Consider the following 16,982-nt stretch of genomic DNA (forward strand, 5'->3'; position numbering starts at 1 on the left):
ACAATGAAATGATGTAACCCAAAGATAATTGCTTACCATCTAAAGAGGCCCACCTATTAAAAATCAGAATATAAAGATATACAGTACTGCCAATTCTTACGAAGGAGCTAAAGCTAAAAAGGCCAATAGAGGAGTCTTGAGTTTATAATCTTTAAAAAATGCATGCTATATTTAAGACTGCACACATTTTTCTTGGGAACAAGTTTACTTACAATAAATATATGTAAAATAGAAGATTTACTGTAATGCTACCTTGAATGCTCTCAAAATTTGAAAATGGCATGTAATCCTTGAAAAAAAACTTTGAAAAGGCCAAAATATCAATTTTAGAAAGCTATCTGATAAGAAATTACCATAAAATGAAAGACTGAATAGTTACCACAAATTTCAGATAACTCCATGACTATAAACAGCATCAGGAAAAAAAAACCTTGGCAAATTGACACATATATTGTAACTGGAACTGAGAAAACTTTTTATTCATAAGGTGAAGAAACAGAAAAAATGAAGGAAAGCTGCTATCATTACAAGTCCCTGTTCTTCACATGCCAATACCCTAACATTTTCTGACACACAATCTTACAATCACTGACAGATCACTGTATATGCACAGTTGTAAATTTAGTGGTAATCCTGTATTGAAAAGAGCTGGTTTATTTCAGGACCTGAAATTTCTCAGAAGCCGGTTCATTAAAAAAATCATAATTATTACCCTTACAATCAGTTTTGTAATTCATGCTTATCTTCATGTACTAGGGCATTTAAATTGTGATGTTGAAATGTTATCAGCAAACAATTACTGTTCAATTTATTGATGTGTATAAATAAAACATTTAAAATTAGACATGCATAAAAACAATTAATAATGTAGGGGACACAAGACCGTACTTTACCTTTCTAGTCGGCGAATGCATAACAGGAGCTGGTGGAGATGGTGGGCCACGGGGAACTTTCTTATTAATCCTAAAGAAAGGAAAAGATAGTTTTGCATTAGAACTTTACAGCAAATTTTAAAATATATCCAAAATCATTATAAAATTCCAAGCTGTGACCTTATTACTCTTCTAGATATTGCAATATACACCTTTTACTTTCTAGCATGGGGGCCCCATCTCTCACATTTGCTAAATGGCTGAAAATCTGAGCATGGTCAAATTAATGAAAGTGGACAGCTTCTAAGATAAAACTGAAAGGAATGGAGAACCAAGATAAAACTGAAAGGAATGGAAAATAAGTAAAAGACAAAAAAAAAAAAAAAAAAAAAAAAATAGTTTGGCCTGAAGAGACATGGCAAAGAACCTTTGTGTCATATTTACAGTATATTTCACATGAACTACCAGATAATGAAAAGAAAAATAATCAACAAAAACAGCACAACCTAGTGCATGATTAATGGAAAAATAAACAAAGACAAAAAATAATGAACTGACACTCATTGAAAATGACATTTTTATGATAAAATAAAGTTTTATATATACTTACCAAGTCATTACATTGTTATAGTTTCTATTAACTGGCAGCTAAAAATTTTGAAATTCGTGTGTAGCGCTATTTTGTTTGGCTAGGTGATTAACCCCTCCCACTTTCGGGGTAAGACAGGAACAACTAGCAAAAGCATTCAATTTGTTTGTGACATGATGTTCATGTGAGGGGAGGAGGGAGGACTCCAATCATGTAATTACTTGGTAATATAAAACTTTATTTTGTCATAAAAATGTCATTTTCACATAAGTAACTTACCAAGTAATTACATTGTTGATTCCCACATTGACAGAAGGTGGGATGAATGAACAAATCTACCCCAAAACATTAATAATGGTAACGGATTTAAGAATAGAAAGGATTGCTAGCATTAAAAAATGCCTGTTGTTTCCTTACCTGATAAGGGAGCTGCTGCAAGAAGGTACTGCCTCTATTGGCACTCTCCTTATCGTACAGTGGTGCAGCGGTATAGCCAAGGCTTCTCGATTATATTAGTGGGTACCTTGAAGCAAGGATGATTCCAATTGCTGATAAAGGTAATAATGTTGCCCCTGCCCAGGGCACAGTACAGAAAAAACGACAATGAAATAAGCGTCACCTAATACCATAAAAAGTTAAAAACCACTGCCCAACTACGAAGGACTGGAGGGCACCCCAGTACACTGTACCCCCAGGCTCCCTTGAAAAACTCAACAACCTCAAATCAAGGTGAAGAAAGGAAGGAAGAATTGCTTCCTATGCTTCGTCCCCCAATACCACACCAGCCACCGAAAATGGACCCAAAGTACTGCAATTATTGTAAACTGTTTCAATTTCCTTCAATATCGAGGAGAGAAAAATTTACGCTTGAATGCCAACGAAGTGGCTACAGCCCTAATTTCATGAGCTCTCACTTTACGTAATGGAAAAACCTCATCTTCAACAGAGGAATGGGCCTCCGAGGTGAGGTCTCTAAGGAAGAATGCCAGGGCATCCTTTGAAAGTGGCCGAGAAGGATTCTTAACAGAACACCATCAGGTGTTTGAAGGACCATGAATCTTCTTTGTTCTGTGAAGATAAAACTTTAGAGCTCTCACAGGACACAATACTCTCTCTTCCTCATTTAGGCCTACAATCTCAGACAAGCTTTTAATTGCAAAGGAACGAGGACATGGATTGGAACTGGGCTCATTCTTGGAAAGAAATCCTACAGAGAAGGAACAGACAGCATTCTCTTGGGAAAAACCCACTCTTTTGTCTACTGCATGGACCTCACTGATTTGTTTTGCGGTCGCTAAAATGACTAGAAAGAGGGTCTTTCTTGTTAGATCTCTCAGGGAAATTGAATGCATAGGCTCAAATCGGGGACCAGACAACCATTTAAGGACCACGTCCAGGTTCCATGGCACTACTGCTACCTCTTTCTTCTCGTAGTGTCAAATGATCTAATTAGATCAGATGATTCCTGGTTAGATGAAAGGTCCACTCCCCTGTATCTGAAGACAAAGGTTATCATGGCCATATAACCCTTGATCGTCGAGGATGTCAGGTTCCTGTCGGTCTTAAGATATAGTAGAAAGTCTGCTATTTCGGCTATAGATGTCTGAGAAGACAACACTATGCGCTTCCTGCACCATTCTCTAAAAATTGTCCGCTTAGCCTGTTATACTCTATCAGAGGACTGTCACCTGCATTTGGCAATAGCTTGCGAAGCCGATCTTGAAAACCCCTTCTTTCTAAGAAGTTTCCTGATAGTCTGTATCCTGTCAGGGCCAGAGTAGACAATTCCTGATGAAAACGCCAGAAGTGGGGTTGTTTTAGCAGTTGAGGTTTTTGAGGTAGCAGCCTCGGAAAGTCTGCGAGGAGGTCGAGAAGACCCAGAAACCATTCGTTCATTGGCCAAAAGAGGGCCACTAGGATCACAAACAGATTTTGGTGAGTCTGGTATTTGTTGATCACCTGTCTTATCATGCTGACGGGGGGAAATGCATAAAGTTGACTGTTTGACCAGTCCTGAAGCATGGCATCGGTTGCCCACGCAAAGGATCAACAGCAAGCACAACAGGGGAGACGACGGTTTCTGGAAGTCCCGAACAGGTCTATGACTGGAGCCCCCCCAACAACTTCCAAAGATCCGAGCAAACATGAGGATCCAGAGTCCACTCCATGGGTAACACCTGTCTTCGGCGACTTAGCTCGTCCGCCAGAATGTTGAGCTTCCCCTGAATGAAGCAAGTAAAAAGCTTGACTTGAAATTGCTTTGCCCAAAGCAGAAGATCCCTTGCCATCTCGTAAAGGGAGAAAGAGTGCGTCCCCCCTTGGTTTTTGATGTATGCCAGGGCAGTCATACTGTCAAGAGTGCACTGTGATTGTCTTGTTGTACACTTCTTTGAAAAATTGTAACCCCAGATGAACTGCCTTCAACACCCTGATATTTATGTGCCAATTTCTTTGTTCTGAAGACCAGGTCCCTGAAATTTCCTTGTCTCTTAACAGAGCTCCCCAACCTAGGTTCGACGTGTCTGAGAAGAGGTCTAGGTTGGGGTTCAACGGAAGGAGAGATTTCCCTTGCAACAACCTTCCTTCTAAGCTCCACCAATGCAGATCCTCTTTTATCTCTGGAGTTACTTGGAACACGAAAGAAACTGGGTATTTTTCCCCGTTCCAACCAGTTCTTAAAGAAGAATTGGAGTGGTCTCATATGAAGTCTGCCCAGGAGTACCAATTGTTCTATGGACGATAACGTCCCGAGAAGACTCACCCATTCGTTGGCAGAGCACTGGTCTGGAAGCAGAAATCTGTGCACTATCTTGAGGCAAGACTGTATTCTCTTCGGTGAGGGAAAAACCTGAAAACTCTGAGTCTATTGTCATCCCTAAATAAAATATCCATTGTGAAGGAATCAACTGAGCCTTCTAAACATTGGCCATCAATCCCAGCTCCTGGGCTAGAAGAAGAGTCTTTTGAAGGTCCTCCAAACATTTCTCTTTCAATTGGGCCCGAAGCAGCCAATCATCCAAGTAAAGGGAGATCTTGATTCCCATTAGATGGAGCTATTTCCCTATGGGAGCAAACACTCTGGTAAACACTTGAGGGCACTGTCGATAATCTGAAACATAGAGAGCAGAACTGGAACACTTTGTTCCCAAACACGAACCTCAGACACTTCCTCGATATCCGATGTATTGGGACGTGGAAGTACGCATCCTGCATGTCTATAGATGTCATCCAGTCTCCCTGGCGAATGGATGACATGACGGTTCGATTTGTCTCCATCTTGAACTTTGTCTTCTGAACGAAGACATTCAATGCACTGATGTCCAGGATGGGCCTCCAGCCCCCTGAAGCTTTGGGCAACACAAAAAGATGATTGTAGAACCCCGGGGAGCCACATTCTCTACTAATTCTATTACCCCCTTCTTGAGGAGAAACGACACTTCTTCTGAGAGGGAGGGGATAGAATAGCCTTCCTTCAGAACGTTGACAATCCAGGGCTCTGTCCCCCTCTCTCTCCACTTCTCCCAGAAGAGAAGGAGCCTGGCTCCTACAGAAGTTTGGAGGACGAAATTCTCACTTGCGAGAGGCAGAACGGGATAAGGATCTCTTAATGGCTCTGGAGACAAATCTGCTGGACGAACGAGGTCTAGAAAGGGATCTTTGTCCGCTACCATGAAAGGGCCGAGTCTGCAGCAGGGAGAATGTCCTGGAGATATGAGTGGGCACCTCCTTAGGTTGCCTAGAGGATTGGGAAAGATCTTCCACATTCTTCTTCTGAAATCCGAAGAAATCTCCAGAACTGTAGCCTGTGGGAACATGTGATGATAATCCAGCAGGGAAAACAGAAGGGCTGACTTCTGGGAGGGAGTCACTCCCTTAGAGGTGTAGGAACACCACAGTTCTCTCTTCTTTAAAACACCCATTGTATAAAGGAAAGCTAATTCCTGGGAACCGTCCGGTTCCTTTATCAATACACGAGAGGACCCCCAGCAAGCCGGGGGAACTATCTTCAAGAATAGTAGGGCAGTCTTTAATCTTATGGGCAAGAGAGCCCACTGCCCAATCGAGAAAACTCAACACTTCGAATACCTTAAACAAGTTTTTAAGAAGGTGTGAGAGCTCCATCGAACTGAACATGATCTTCGCTGAAGCAAAGGAAGATCTACGAGAGGAATTGATCAACCCAGAGAAGTCCCCCTGGGATGCCTCCTCCCAGAGAAGGAGCTTCCCCTGTGGCATAAGAGAGCTGTCTCCTCTTGGACAATCTAGAAGGAGGGACGCTGAAAATGGCTCTATTTTGTTCCCTCTTCTCTGTTAGCCATCCCTCAATAACACCGAAGGCTTTCTTGGCAGAAGAAGAAAGCACTAACTTGGGCAGTCTCGAAGACTCGGAAGACTGTGAACTCCCTAAGAAAAGTCGACACAGGAGAAGGAGCTGCAGGCAAAGAGCAATTTGAGAAGGCAGCAAGAAGACACTTTAGCAGCAATGCATAAGCTGAAGGACAAGCGTCTTGAGTAATAACTTCTTCCTCGTCCGAGGATACAGGAGACAAAGCCAAGTCAGTAGGTTGGGGGTGTTGGCGGAGCCTTCTTCAACAAGCTCAAAATACTGTCGAGCTTGCTCTGAGTCGGATCTACCACGGAGGGCGCTTGCTTGCTAGAAGAGGGTAAAGCCTAAGGCACAGAAGTTCAAGACACAGAAGGATGCCCAACTGCTCGGGGAACAATAACTGCCAAAGGAGTCAAAGAGTCGGCGGCATAAGCACGGTGAAGCTCTGGCATCAAAGGAAGATCGGGCGCCACTGGGCGCTTCATCTTAGTTGGCGATCCATGAATCAACGAGTGGATGGGCGAAGACGGGTGCTCGGGCGCTCTGTGACATTCTAGAGAAGGTGGGCACTCTGACACAGCAGCATGAAGAGCCAACGGGTGCCAAGACGATTTCAGGCACTCAGAAGAAACTGGGCATTCACCAGTCAAGGGAGCTTCCAAAAGTGCAGGGTGCTTGGGAGCCAGAGAAGTCTCAGGTGCAAGAGGATGCTCAGAAGAAGACGCCTTGGACGAATAGTGCTTACGAGAAGCAGGATACTTGGAAGTCGCTCTCGGACTCTCTACCAAGGGAGGAACAGGAGGAAAATGTTTCGGACTGTCCCAATGACTGCAAGACGGGAGAGGACTGCAAACAGGTTCCTTGAGTTTCTTACATGGTACTGGAGGAGAATGAGACACATCACCCGCACACCTTTCCGAAGGGTGTGCAGGTGATGTCTCATTCTCCTTCAGTACCATGTAAGAAGTTCAAGGATCCTTTTCAAAGGGCATAATTCATCGACAAAACGCCATTGGCGTCTGGGAGAAGAATCGCCTGAGCTAGATGAAAGACGATGCACATCCAGGGATACGTCTTTCCAGCAGCGTTTGGCTGCAACCTGGGATTCAACAACAGGTTCAACCGAGGGGGTGACTACCCATGGGCAGACCTCCCAACCTCCCTTAGGCTACCAGTTTCACTTCTCCCAGGTTTAGGGGAGTATGACATTGACCTTTGCCTAAGAGAATCGGCGGGACAGGCAGCCACCTCCTCATCATTGACACTAGGTGTAATTGGGCGCTCCACCAACACTGCACTGGCACTAGGAGCAACAGGGTACTCCGAATCACTCCTATTGTCCATAAGAACCTTAACCGAAGAGGCTAATTGCGCAACAAATTCAAGAATCAGTTCGAACCTTTTATCAATTTTATATTCAAGGCTGGCAATGGTGTTGGGTTAGGAAGCGAGCAAGCCGGGTAAAGGAGTGGGTTGCATAAAGGAGAACTGGGTACAGGATCAACAGAAATAACTGTCCGGCTGTCGCTTTTCTCTTTTTATCACTAGCCAGTTTGTTTAAATGAGATCTTAAATCCTCCCATTTCTTACTGTCCCAGTCTACACATTCATATTATCGTAAGTCTTCTGAACAAATTTGTCCCCTACAATCTATGCAGATAGAATGTGAATCATAAGATTACTTAGTCGAACGCGTATTGCAGCCTTTGCTGAAATACCTAAAGCTAGTCAAACTTGAGTCTGACATTTGGAAAAAACAAGTCAACTAAAGTCACAATCGGTAAATAAGGAAAGTCGTTATAAAATCACAATTACGGTGAAAAACAGAGTCTAACTCTATCTAATAATGCCAAAAGGCTATCAAAGCAAGAATACTTTATCAAATATGATGAGAAATCAATAGGAAAGATGAATTCCAAAATCAGAGCTGCTGCTAAAGGCTGGTGTACAGCCATTAGCCAGCAGAAACAAACTGAATACTTTTGCTAGTTGTTCCTCTCTTACCCTGAAAGTGGGCGGGGTTAGCCACCTAGCCAAACAAAATAGCACGACCCGTGAATTTCAAAATTTTTAGCTGCTCGTTAATAGTAACTATAGCAATGTAATTACTTGGTAAGTTACTTATATAAAAATAAGGGGCTTTTTGGTCTTGAGTTATATGGAAAGGCTTAGTCTCTAGTTATCAGGAAACAGAACAAATAATAAAATACAAGTACCTAGCATTTTGTTTGGTAATTTGTTAACCTCCAAACTGAAACTAGAGAAAATATTTGGAATACAGAAATAGCAAACCTAACAATAGAATAATGGCATTTTTGGACCTTTTCAAACAGTTGAAGCATAGTTAATCAGTTCTTGCTAAACTATTTGATGGGAATTGAGCCCTACTGATACCGATAATTGATAGTTCAAGAATGGTAGTTCAAGAATGGTAATAAAAAATTATTCTCTACCTCTAAACAAAGGACAATCATACTTATCACTATAATCACAGCTAGGATCAGATGTCTATTAGCCTAGAGTCATTGCTGCCATTCCCTTTTTCAGAGGAGTGTAATATCCAGGCAATTAACTGATCATAAATATGGGCTCCTAAAAATTATGGTTTGTTTTGAAAAAAATGTATCCTAAAACAGGATAAAATAGAAACATCACATTAAAAATATCATACACAACTGACTGAAATATCCACATATGATGTCCTTCCTATTACCATTTGGATGTTTGGCCAGCCCTTGTGAGTCAAGTATTTCAACTTGTGGTCTTGTGAAACAACTGGTGAATAATAATGGGGAGAATATCCTACCCAACAGTTTACAGTGAAAGGTCTGTGAACACTATTATGGTTTACACTAAAGGCTCATGAATACAAGAAAGGAATCTATGTACAGTAGTTAAGTATGAATCATCATTCACAATGATTTTCTTCAGCTATACTTTGTTAACCTAAGCTTCAAGAGGATACAATGCTCCGCTCTTTTTATGCGTTTCACATTTCCGCATATCATTTTGCAAATTTTTGTGGAACACGTCATTCACTTGTCCTCGGGTGAGATTTCACTAATTTGCAGATTTTTCTTTGGGCCGTATCTCTAAAATTATCATTAATTCAGTTTTTTTTTGTAGAGCAACACTGTGTATTCACTAATTACTGTTTGTGCCGTATCTCAAAAATTATCATTAATTTATTTATTTTTTTTTTTGTAGAGCAATACTGTGTATTCACTAATTACTGTATTTTTTCATTCAAACACATGTATACTGAGAGAGAGAGAGAGAGAGAGAGAGAGAGAGAGAGAGAGAGAGAGAGAGAGAGAGAAATTTTTTAATAAATTTATGGGAGATGGTGAGGACTAACTATTATAATAATAATAATAATAATAATAATAATAATAATAATAATAATAATAATAATAATAATAATAATAATAATAATATACTGTAATTTAAAAATTCATGCATTTCTATAGTAAATTATGTGAAATTTTAAACAAACAAATAATTATTCCCAATCTTTTCCAAAGTTCTGACGTAAGGAGGGAGGTTGGATCAGTCATATATGTCAAATATTTGACCGGACCCTTCACAGTCAGATATTTGACATATATGACAGGTCCAACCTTCCCCCTCAGTTCAGAGCTTTGAAAAAGTTTAGGAATATATATTTGTTAGTTTAAAATTTCACATAATTTACTACTGAACTGCATAAATTTTTTAATTACAATATATTATTATTATTATATTGTCCAACTGGTGGTTAAATAAAATAGCTACAAATGATAAACCTCTCTATCTCTCTCTCTCTTGTACATATATACTTTTAAGGGTAAAATGTTAACTTACTGTAGTAAATAATTTTTTTTATCATAAATGTATTGTGTGTAATCACGAAAATACTAACATGTAATTAACAAACCTAGCATTCTGTTTGGAGGTATGTAAGTGTCCCATCTATCTAAACTACCCATGCATTTTAGAAATGCTTTATACAGTAGTACTATCCTAAAATACTTACCTGTACAGTAAACATCATTTCGAAATCATCTTGAAACACAGGAAAATATACATAAAATATATGACCAGTACGACATACAATATGAGCAGAATGCACAAAGTTACTTAGGCCAAAGAAAACGTGCGTGTTTGCGTGTTAGGGGATACTTAAGAGTAACAGTTGTAAGCTTGACCTTAATTTTGCAACATGACTTTGAAATGATATTAGGGTGTTCTGGGATGATAGTCTGAGGTATATTTTTGTTTGAACTGTCAAGTTTGGCAATGAACTGTTAAAATAGGAAGTTATAAGCATTTCAGGGAAGTATATAGCTTACTTAAGAGTAACGGTAGTAGGAGAGTACTGTAATGTAAGGTTACTTTACTTTGGGTGTTTTAGGATGATTTGGGGTGTATTTTTGTTTGAAATGATATTAAATTGTTTTAGTATGATATTTTAAGGTATAACTTTGTTTGAACTATCAAATTAAGCAGAGAAATGTTGCAATACGCAGTTATAAGCATTTTTAGAAGCGATTTTTTACATTTCCGCAGATTTTGCATTTCCACGATAGGTTCGGAAACCTATTCCCGCGTAAAAATGGGGGAGCACTGTACATTACTATAAAGAATGAGTCTCATTAAGATTTTCACAATACTGTTCAATGTAAACAGTTAATAAAAAAAAAAGTGCACATCACAGGGGATGAATGAAATCTAGTCAAGTAATCCACAGTAAACTCTCAAATAGTCACTTAAGCACACAACCAAGCCATTGAAACTATAGGTGGGTTTATATACACAGTGGTCTTGTTACACACTTTCGTAGTAATAAAGAAACCTAATAAAATCAACAAATGATGAATGAATTAGAAATCAGTTTTTGACATCATAAAATGAGCTTAACTCTACTTCATGATAACCCTTATTACTTTGTTAACATGACACATTGACGGATAATGCTAATAAATTTTTTTCTGTACCAATACCAATACAAAACCACATTTAAATGATGGCAATTTATTTTTTGTTATAGAGAAAAGCTTTAATTGCAAAGCACCCTCCGTGCCTTGTGCTTACCCTTTAATCCTAGAAAAAATCTCCCTTATGCTTGGCCTAAAAAAGGAAACACCCCAAAGCTACATGTGTTTCTCTTGTGAAAAGATACTGTCCTCTAATATTTCAATTAGACCAAACTTTACAAGAAATAGGAGGGCAGAAAGTACAGTGCAAATATCAACTTATGAAAGGGGGACACTTTTCTAAGAATTCACATATAAGAAATGTTAATTGCTTTAGACTGGGCAAAAATATAGAAACCAAGTTTGGATTAAAATTTTTAACCGAGTCCCATTTGAGGAAACTAACAAATCCATCTTTCAAGTCTAACAGAATGAAAAGAGAAATTAAAATAGAGACATTTTCAATGTCCTAAGTGATCAGTACATACTAAAAGATCCACAAAACTTGGCATATTACTATTACTGTTAGTGTAACCAACCATCAAATTAAAATAACTCATCTAAATTCTGCTATGACAATAATCATGGTTATAATAAAACATTAATTTCTGAACATCTGAACATAAGCCACAAACTTGAATTTTGGAGGTTCCATGGGATCCTTTGGCTGTTCAACCATTCTGATGACCCTCTGTGTTGCCCCAGAGTTGAAAGAAACTCCTTGTTGAGAAGGTGTGTAACGAATATACTGGGCTGGAGCTTGTTTTTCAGCACATCTTACTGGCATGGCTGAAGAAATTTTACCCTAAGGAGCAAAAAAAGGCACAGATGAAACTTAGCAAGTGGCAATTCCAAGGTCTCTATGGTCATCAACTTCCAGGTCATCATCCATGGTAAAAGTTTTAAATTAAATAGCTTTCAAATACACAGAAGAGATAGACAAGCCATTTAATCTGATTCAAAGTATGAAGATGACCACACTACTAAAAATTGTTATTGAGAATCATTTATTTTTAATAGAATAACAAAATAAGATTCAGTTATACTATTCACCTAGAGTTCATTTTTATTACTTAACAAGAAAAACTATACTGAATGGTATACCTGAAATTATCTTCATAACAACATAACTGTCAAGGTTGTAATTATATTTACTCCTTGAGTTATGACAACCTAACTCTGTAAGTGAGGGATATTTATGTAGTGGTTTCTGTACATTATGGATTTCCACATATATGTGAAGGATATTCATGTAGTGGTTACTATGCATTATGGAGTTTCACATACATAAGTTTCTATCCAATGTGAATAATTAGTATTTAACCTTTGTTACAATGCCCATGCATATAAGAATTGCATTTCTTTCTGGGTTCTCAAGTAACATTGAGAGGGAGAGAGAGAGAAAGAGGGAGAGAAAGAGAGAGAGAGAGAGAGAGTGTAACCACTACCAGCATAATTGTTAGCTGGATTCCTGGGGTAAAAGCTATGAGAACTCAACCAGTTAAATTACGAACAGAAAAAATTTGGAAAGTGAGCAAGTTGATCATCATACCGTACAGTGTTTTTATTATACTTCATTTTAAATTTGTGAACAACCACATCCACACAAGGTTACTAAAAATTTCTTGTCATCCATGTTTCATGCTACGCATACACTCACCTGGGTAAGCTTTTCTAAGGCTTGTCTTGTTTTCTCTGTTGTATCTTCTATTTCTTCTAAAGTTGGTCTCTGGAGCTCTGGATCATCTTCAGATGTAATGGCAGATGGTAAAAGGTCTGTTAACTTTGAGTAAACAATCTGTTGAAAAGAAAACAACAATAAAACTCCTTGTTATCAGATTACCAATTATGCTTTCAATACACTTCAGTATAGTTTAAATACCTGGAGATACAGCGCTCTTGGCATTTAACATGAACACAAGTTATATTTATCCCAGGGACAATAGAATGTTTCTGAGATGTCATAACAAAAAACCATGTTTTTTTGTACATCAGGTTTGCTTCATACAAATCCATCTATCATATACTGCTTTGTATCCATGAACATGGAAATCTAAGCACAAAAACTAATAGTTTCCGAGACTAAGAATGTTTCTACTGCGTATGCTCAGTCCTGCACATGACAACCACTTCACTTACTGTAAACCAAAAGTTTAACATTCAAAGTGTGGGGAAAGAAGGTGGGCATTCACTCTATGATAAATGGGTTTATATGAAAAACCTGTTTTGTATACAGTATTTAAAAATGTGGCTTTATTAAACCTATTAATCATACATAGCAGTATTCTATACATAATGCACCCAGGCATACCAATTTGAAAGTCGAAGAAAGATGCCCTCTGTGCACACACCAGCCAACTCATTCAGCTGCAAGGCAATAATTCTCACTGTTCTGTGCATTTTACATCCATATGAATGAGCTGCTGTTCAACCCAAGACCAATAAATATTTTTTTGTATGTGCTGTCAGTCATGGTTTACCTTTCCTTTTTCACCTTAACTCTTTGTCTTGTCCTGCAAACAGCAAATGGGGTACTGTCTTGCAGTTACCCTGAGAAGCCTGCAGCTCATTCTGTTTCCTATGTATTGCAGTTTTGCCCTTGGAAATCCAGTAAATTCAGTAATGTTTTTTAGACAGTTTTGACAATTTTGCTTTCACATTCATGTCATTCTAGCGTGAAGGTTTTCTCTTGCCAAGTCATAGCCACATAGAGTAACATTTATATTCATCTTACTTTTAATGTGGTTTTGTTTTCTTAGGCCAGTTACGTTTGCATAACTGCTGCCCTCAATTCTTTCTGTTCTGTCTCAGAAAATTACATTTTTATATTAATAAATAGTTTTATGCACACTTGTATTAATCAGATATTCATTTTTGAAAAGTATTACGTTTCATTTTCTTCAGCATACTCATAAAGACACTCCTCAACATATGCAAGGTGTGACTTACATAAATTTGGAGATATGTAAGGCTTCAGAACAAAACTGACACAAGCCATTAGAAAGGAAATGCAGTACGTTTGACATAACTCCTCTGCTCACTGCCAGAAGGTTCACAGTTCTCAGAGCCCTTTCAGCCTCTTCTCACTAAACTTTCCTTGAAGCTGCCACTTGTTCTACCTCACTTCACAGACAGTGGAGCCTTTTATATACCCTTTTTATCCTGGATACATCCCAAATCCCGGGTATTAGCTCTGAAATTTGCTTTGTATATGCATACATATTTTAGTGTTCTGAGTACTTAGATATTCCTGGATCTTCAATTACTGAGTTTTCAGTGACATCTCTACAGTGCAGTAGAAAGAGATAAAGGTCAAGCATTGCCAGATACCTGCCCTCAGTGCCTAAACAACCAAAAACTTCTTGAAAGCCCCATATGGAGCAATCCCAGACTCGTTAACCCTTGCCAAGGATTACTGAGTCATCAACCATACCCAATGATTGATTCATAGGCATGCTAAACTCTCATTTACCATAACAGCAACTCATCTTGGTCACCAGATACACATTCCAGTGGGAGACAAATATCTCTTAAATTTTTTGTCAGGATGGCTCCTGAGATTGTCCCAAAGATTTGAGAACATATGAGAACCAGTGAGATCTCTATCCTCTGTGTGCCTGGGTGAGGCTGTGGAAAGCAAGGGTGACATCCCACTCACAAGGCCTGAGTTCATAGGAAGAGCATGGAGACCTCAAGCAAGGAGAGAGAAAGGTCATGAGAGAGAGAGAGAGAGAGAGAGAGAGAGAGAGAGAGAGAGAGAGATGAGAGAGAGAGAGAGAGAGAGAGAGAGAGAGAGAGAGAGAGAGAGAGAGAGAGAGAGAGAGAGAGAGAGAGAGAGAGAGAGAGAGAGAGAGAGAGAGAGAGAGAGAGAGAGAGAGATGACATTTTTTATAATAAAAAATAAAGTTTTATACATACTTACAAAGTAATTACATAGCTACAGTTTCAACCATGGCGGCATGGTAAATTTCAAAATTCGCACTAGCACGCCAATTGTTTTAATGTAGGTGACCAGTCCAGTCCACTAACAGGAATACCAGGAATGACTTAGCAGACAATCTCACTCTGTTTGTGCCCCATGTCCATCAAGGGGGGAGGAGAGTGAGCTCCGATTCTGTAATTACTTGGTAAATATATATAAAACTTTAATATACAAATGTCATTTTTATATAAGTAACTTACCAAGTACAGTAATTACATAGCTGCATCCCATATTGACAGGAGGCAGGATACATGGACAAATTCTACTCCAAAGCATTAAGTCATGAAATGAATTGAAATAGAAAAGTTGCTAGCATTGAAGACAATGCTTGTCATTCCTTCTCAGTCAAGAGAGCTACTGCAGGAGAATACTGCCTCTGGTTGGTGCTCATCTTAACCTGTAGTGGCATGGTGGTAAAGCTGAGGAGTGCCTCTACTTCAGTGGGAGCTATGTAGCAAAGGAGTACTCTGATTGCTAACAAAGCATCAGTGAAGTTATGGAGCTCAAGGAGTTATCTGATGGCTAGCAAAAAGGTGCCCTTGCCCTGGGCACAGTACCAAAATAAAAACAACCAGACAATGTTGTCACCTACACTGAAGAAAAACTACAACCCATCCACTGAGAGTGGCAGGTGCTCTGGTACCTCGTAACCCCCACCGGCTCCTCAAAATTTACATTTCACTACAAGGTGAAGGGACAGTAGGAGAAAATCATATGCTTCCTTCCGTGATACCATGCCAGTTACTAATACTTTGCAAGGCAATGCAAAATATTTTAACACCGTTTTAATTAAAACTGTGAGAAATGAAGATCGATTACACATCCAGTGGGTCGATCGTAGAATGGAAGTAAGGGGCACCCTGTGCTTGAAAGCTAATGAAGTAGAAGTTGTTCTGACGTGCATAGCTTCCACTTAAAAGCAGGCAAACTGCTCTCCTGAACCTGGGAGTAGTTTCATGAATAAAATCCTTTCGGGAAGAAAGACAATATGTTCTTAGCCAGAGGGCTAAAAGGGTCCTTGCCAAAACACTAAGGATATGGAAGGTCCTCTGCTCTTCCAATCTTGCTCAGGCAATACCTCAATGTTCCAACTGGAAAACAGCTCACTATTCTCCCCAGAGCTATATATGAGATGAGAGTTGGTGTCAGACAAACTGTAGCTGGCAATGGGTGCTGGGTACTGTGAGATGACATCAAGCTGCAGTTGGTGCCAGACGATCTGGGTGCCGTGAGACGCATTACTTGGGAGCTCTGACGCTCCTAGGTGCTCGGAGCATGAGCTGGTGCCAGGGTGTAGCTGGAGTCAGATGAGTTGAAAGTCAGGAGAGAAAGAGCTCGGGGGATGAAGGGCATTCCTAGGTGCTTAGAGCACTCCTCTCAGCTGACAAGAATGACTTCTCTTCCCTTAATTCTTAAGATAGAAAGAACAGAGTCAGGACTGAAAGAGTCCTCGTTCTTGGCTAGAAAATTCAAGGGTAAATGAGCAAACTTCATTACTGAGTTAAACATGGCTCGATACCCCTTAACGATGGAATAAGAGAGACTAGATCTCCTTCAAGAGGCAATCCACCATTAGGCCACAGATGTCTCGGAACAAGGGACAAGGAGTCTGCGAGGCCAACTATGGAAAAAAGTTCACTTAGTCTGGCAGATGGAGCAAGAGGATTGACGAAGACATCATATCATGGTTCAAAATTGGTTAAAGGCAGTCATTGTAATGTTGCGATGACCTTAAAATTGTTTAGCACTTCCTTGACTATGTCAGGGTGGGAAGGCATAAGGGTCCTTGAAGGGCTGAGCTTGGAGCATGGAGTCTACTGCCCATGCTATAATATAGGGTCTGGAGCTGGAAAACACAACAGAGGAAGACAAAGGTTCCTTAATGTGGTAAAACGGGTCCGAAAGGCTAAGCTTGGACATCCACCACTGCAGGTCTGACTTAAAACTGGGGCTTTGGGAAACAAGGATGGGACTGGCTGTGTTCCCTGTCCCAGTTGGTCTAGGCCTCTAGGGTAAGAGAAGCAAGGACAAGTGCCGTAGAGGCAGAAGCTTAGGTCCCCAACTGGAAGATCTTGTCTCATTCTCTATTAAAAGAGAAAAGAGGGGCTGTGGTCATACCAACCCGCAGACCATCGTGCAGATTTGCAGAAAGCTGTGTGGACTAAACGCCGACCCCGGTGACTCTTGACAGTTGTCTATTACTTATTGGACTCGATAACGCCTGCATGGACAATATCCTGTACAGACCGAGACATAT

The 16,982-nt window shown here is 39.7% G+C and overlaps 1 protein-coding gene across 2 annotated transcripts in view; it reads right to left on the minus strand.

The window, feature by feature from the left end:
* The window catches only part of Bx42 (Puff-specific protein Bx42), a 34,962-nt gene that overhangs the window by 6,804 nt on the left and 11,176 nt on the right, over positions 1–16,982 (minus strand). For both annotated transcript variants that reach the window (XM_067122085.1, XM_067122086.1), the window contains exons 4-6: positions 12,404–12,541; positions 11,379–11,548; positions 894–963 (exon numbers count right to left, since the gene is read on the minus strand). In XM_067122085.1, the coding sequence (XP_066978186.1) occupies positions 894–963; positions 11,379–11,548; positions 12,404–12,541 (378 nt within the window). The remainder of the gene's footprint in view (positions 1–893; positions 964–11,378; positions 11,549–12,403; positions 12,542–16,982) is intronic.

The sequence above is a fragment of the Macrobrachium rosenbergii genome, chromosome 20 (genome assembly GCF_040412425.1).
Source record: "Macrobrachium rosenbergii isolate ZJJX-2024 chromosome 20, ASM4041242v1, whole genome shotgun sequence".
Classification (NCBI taxonomy): Eukaryota; Metazoa; Arthropoda; class Malacostraca; order Decapoda; family Palaemonidae; genus Macrobrachium; species Macrobrachium rosenbergii.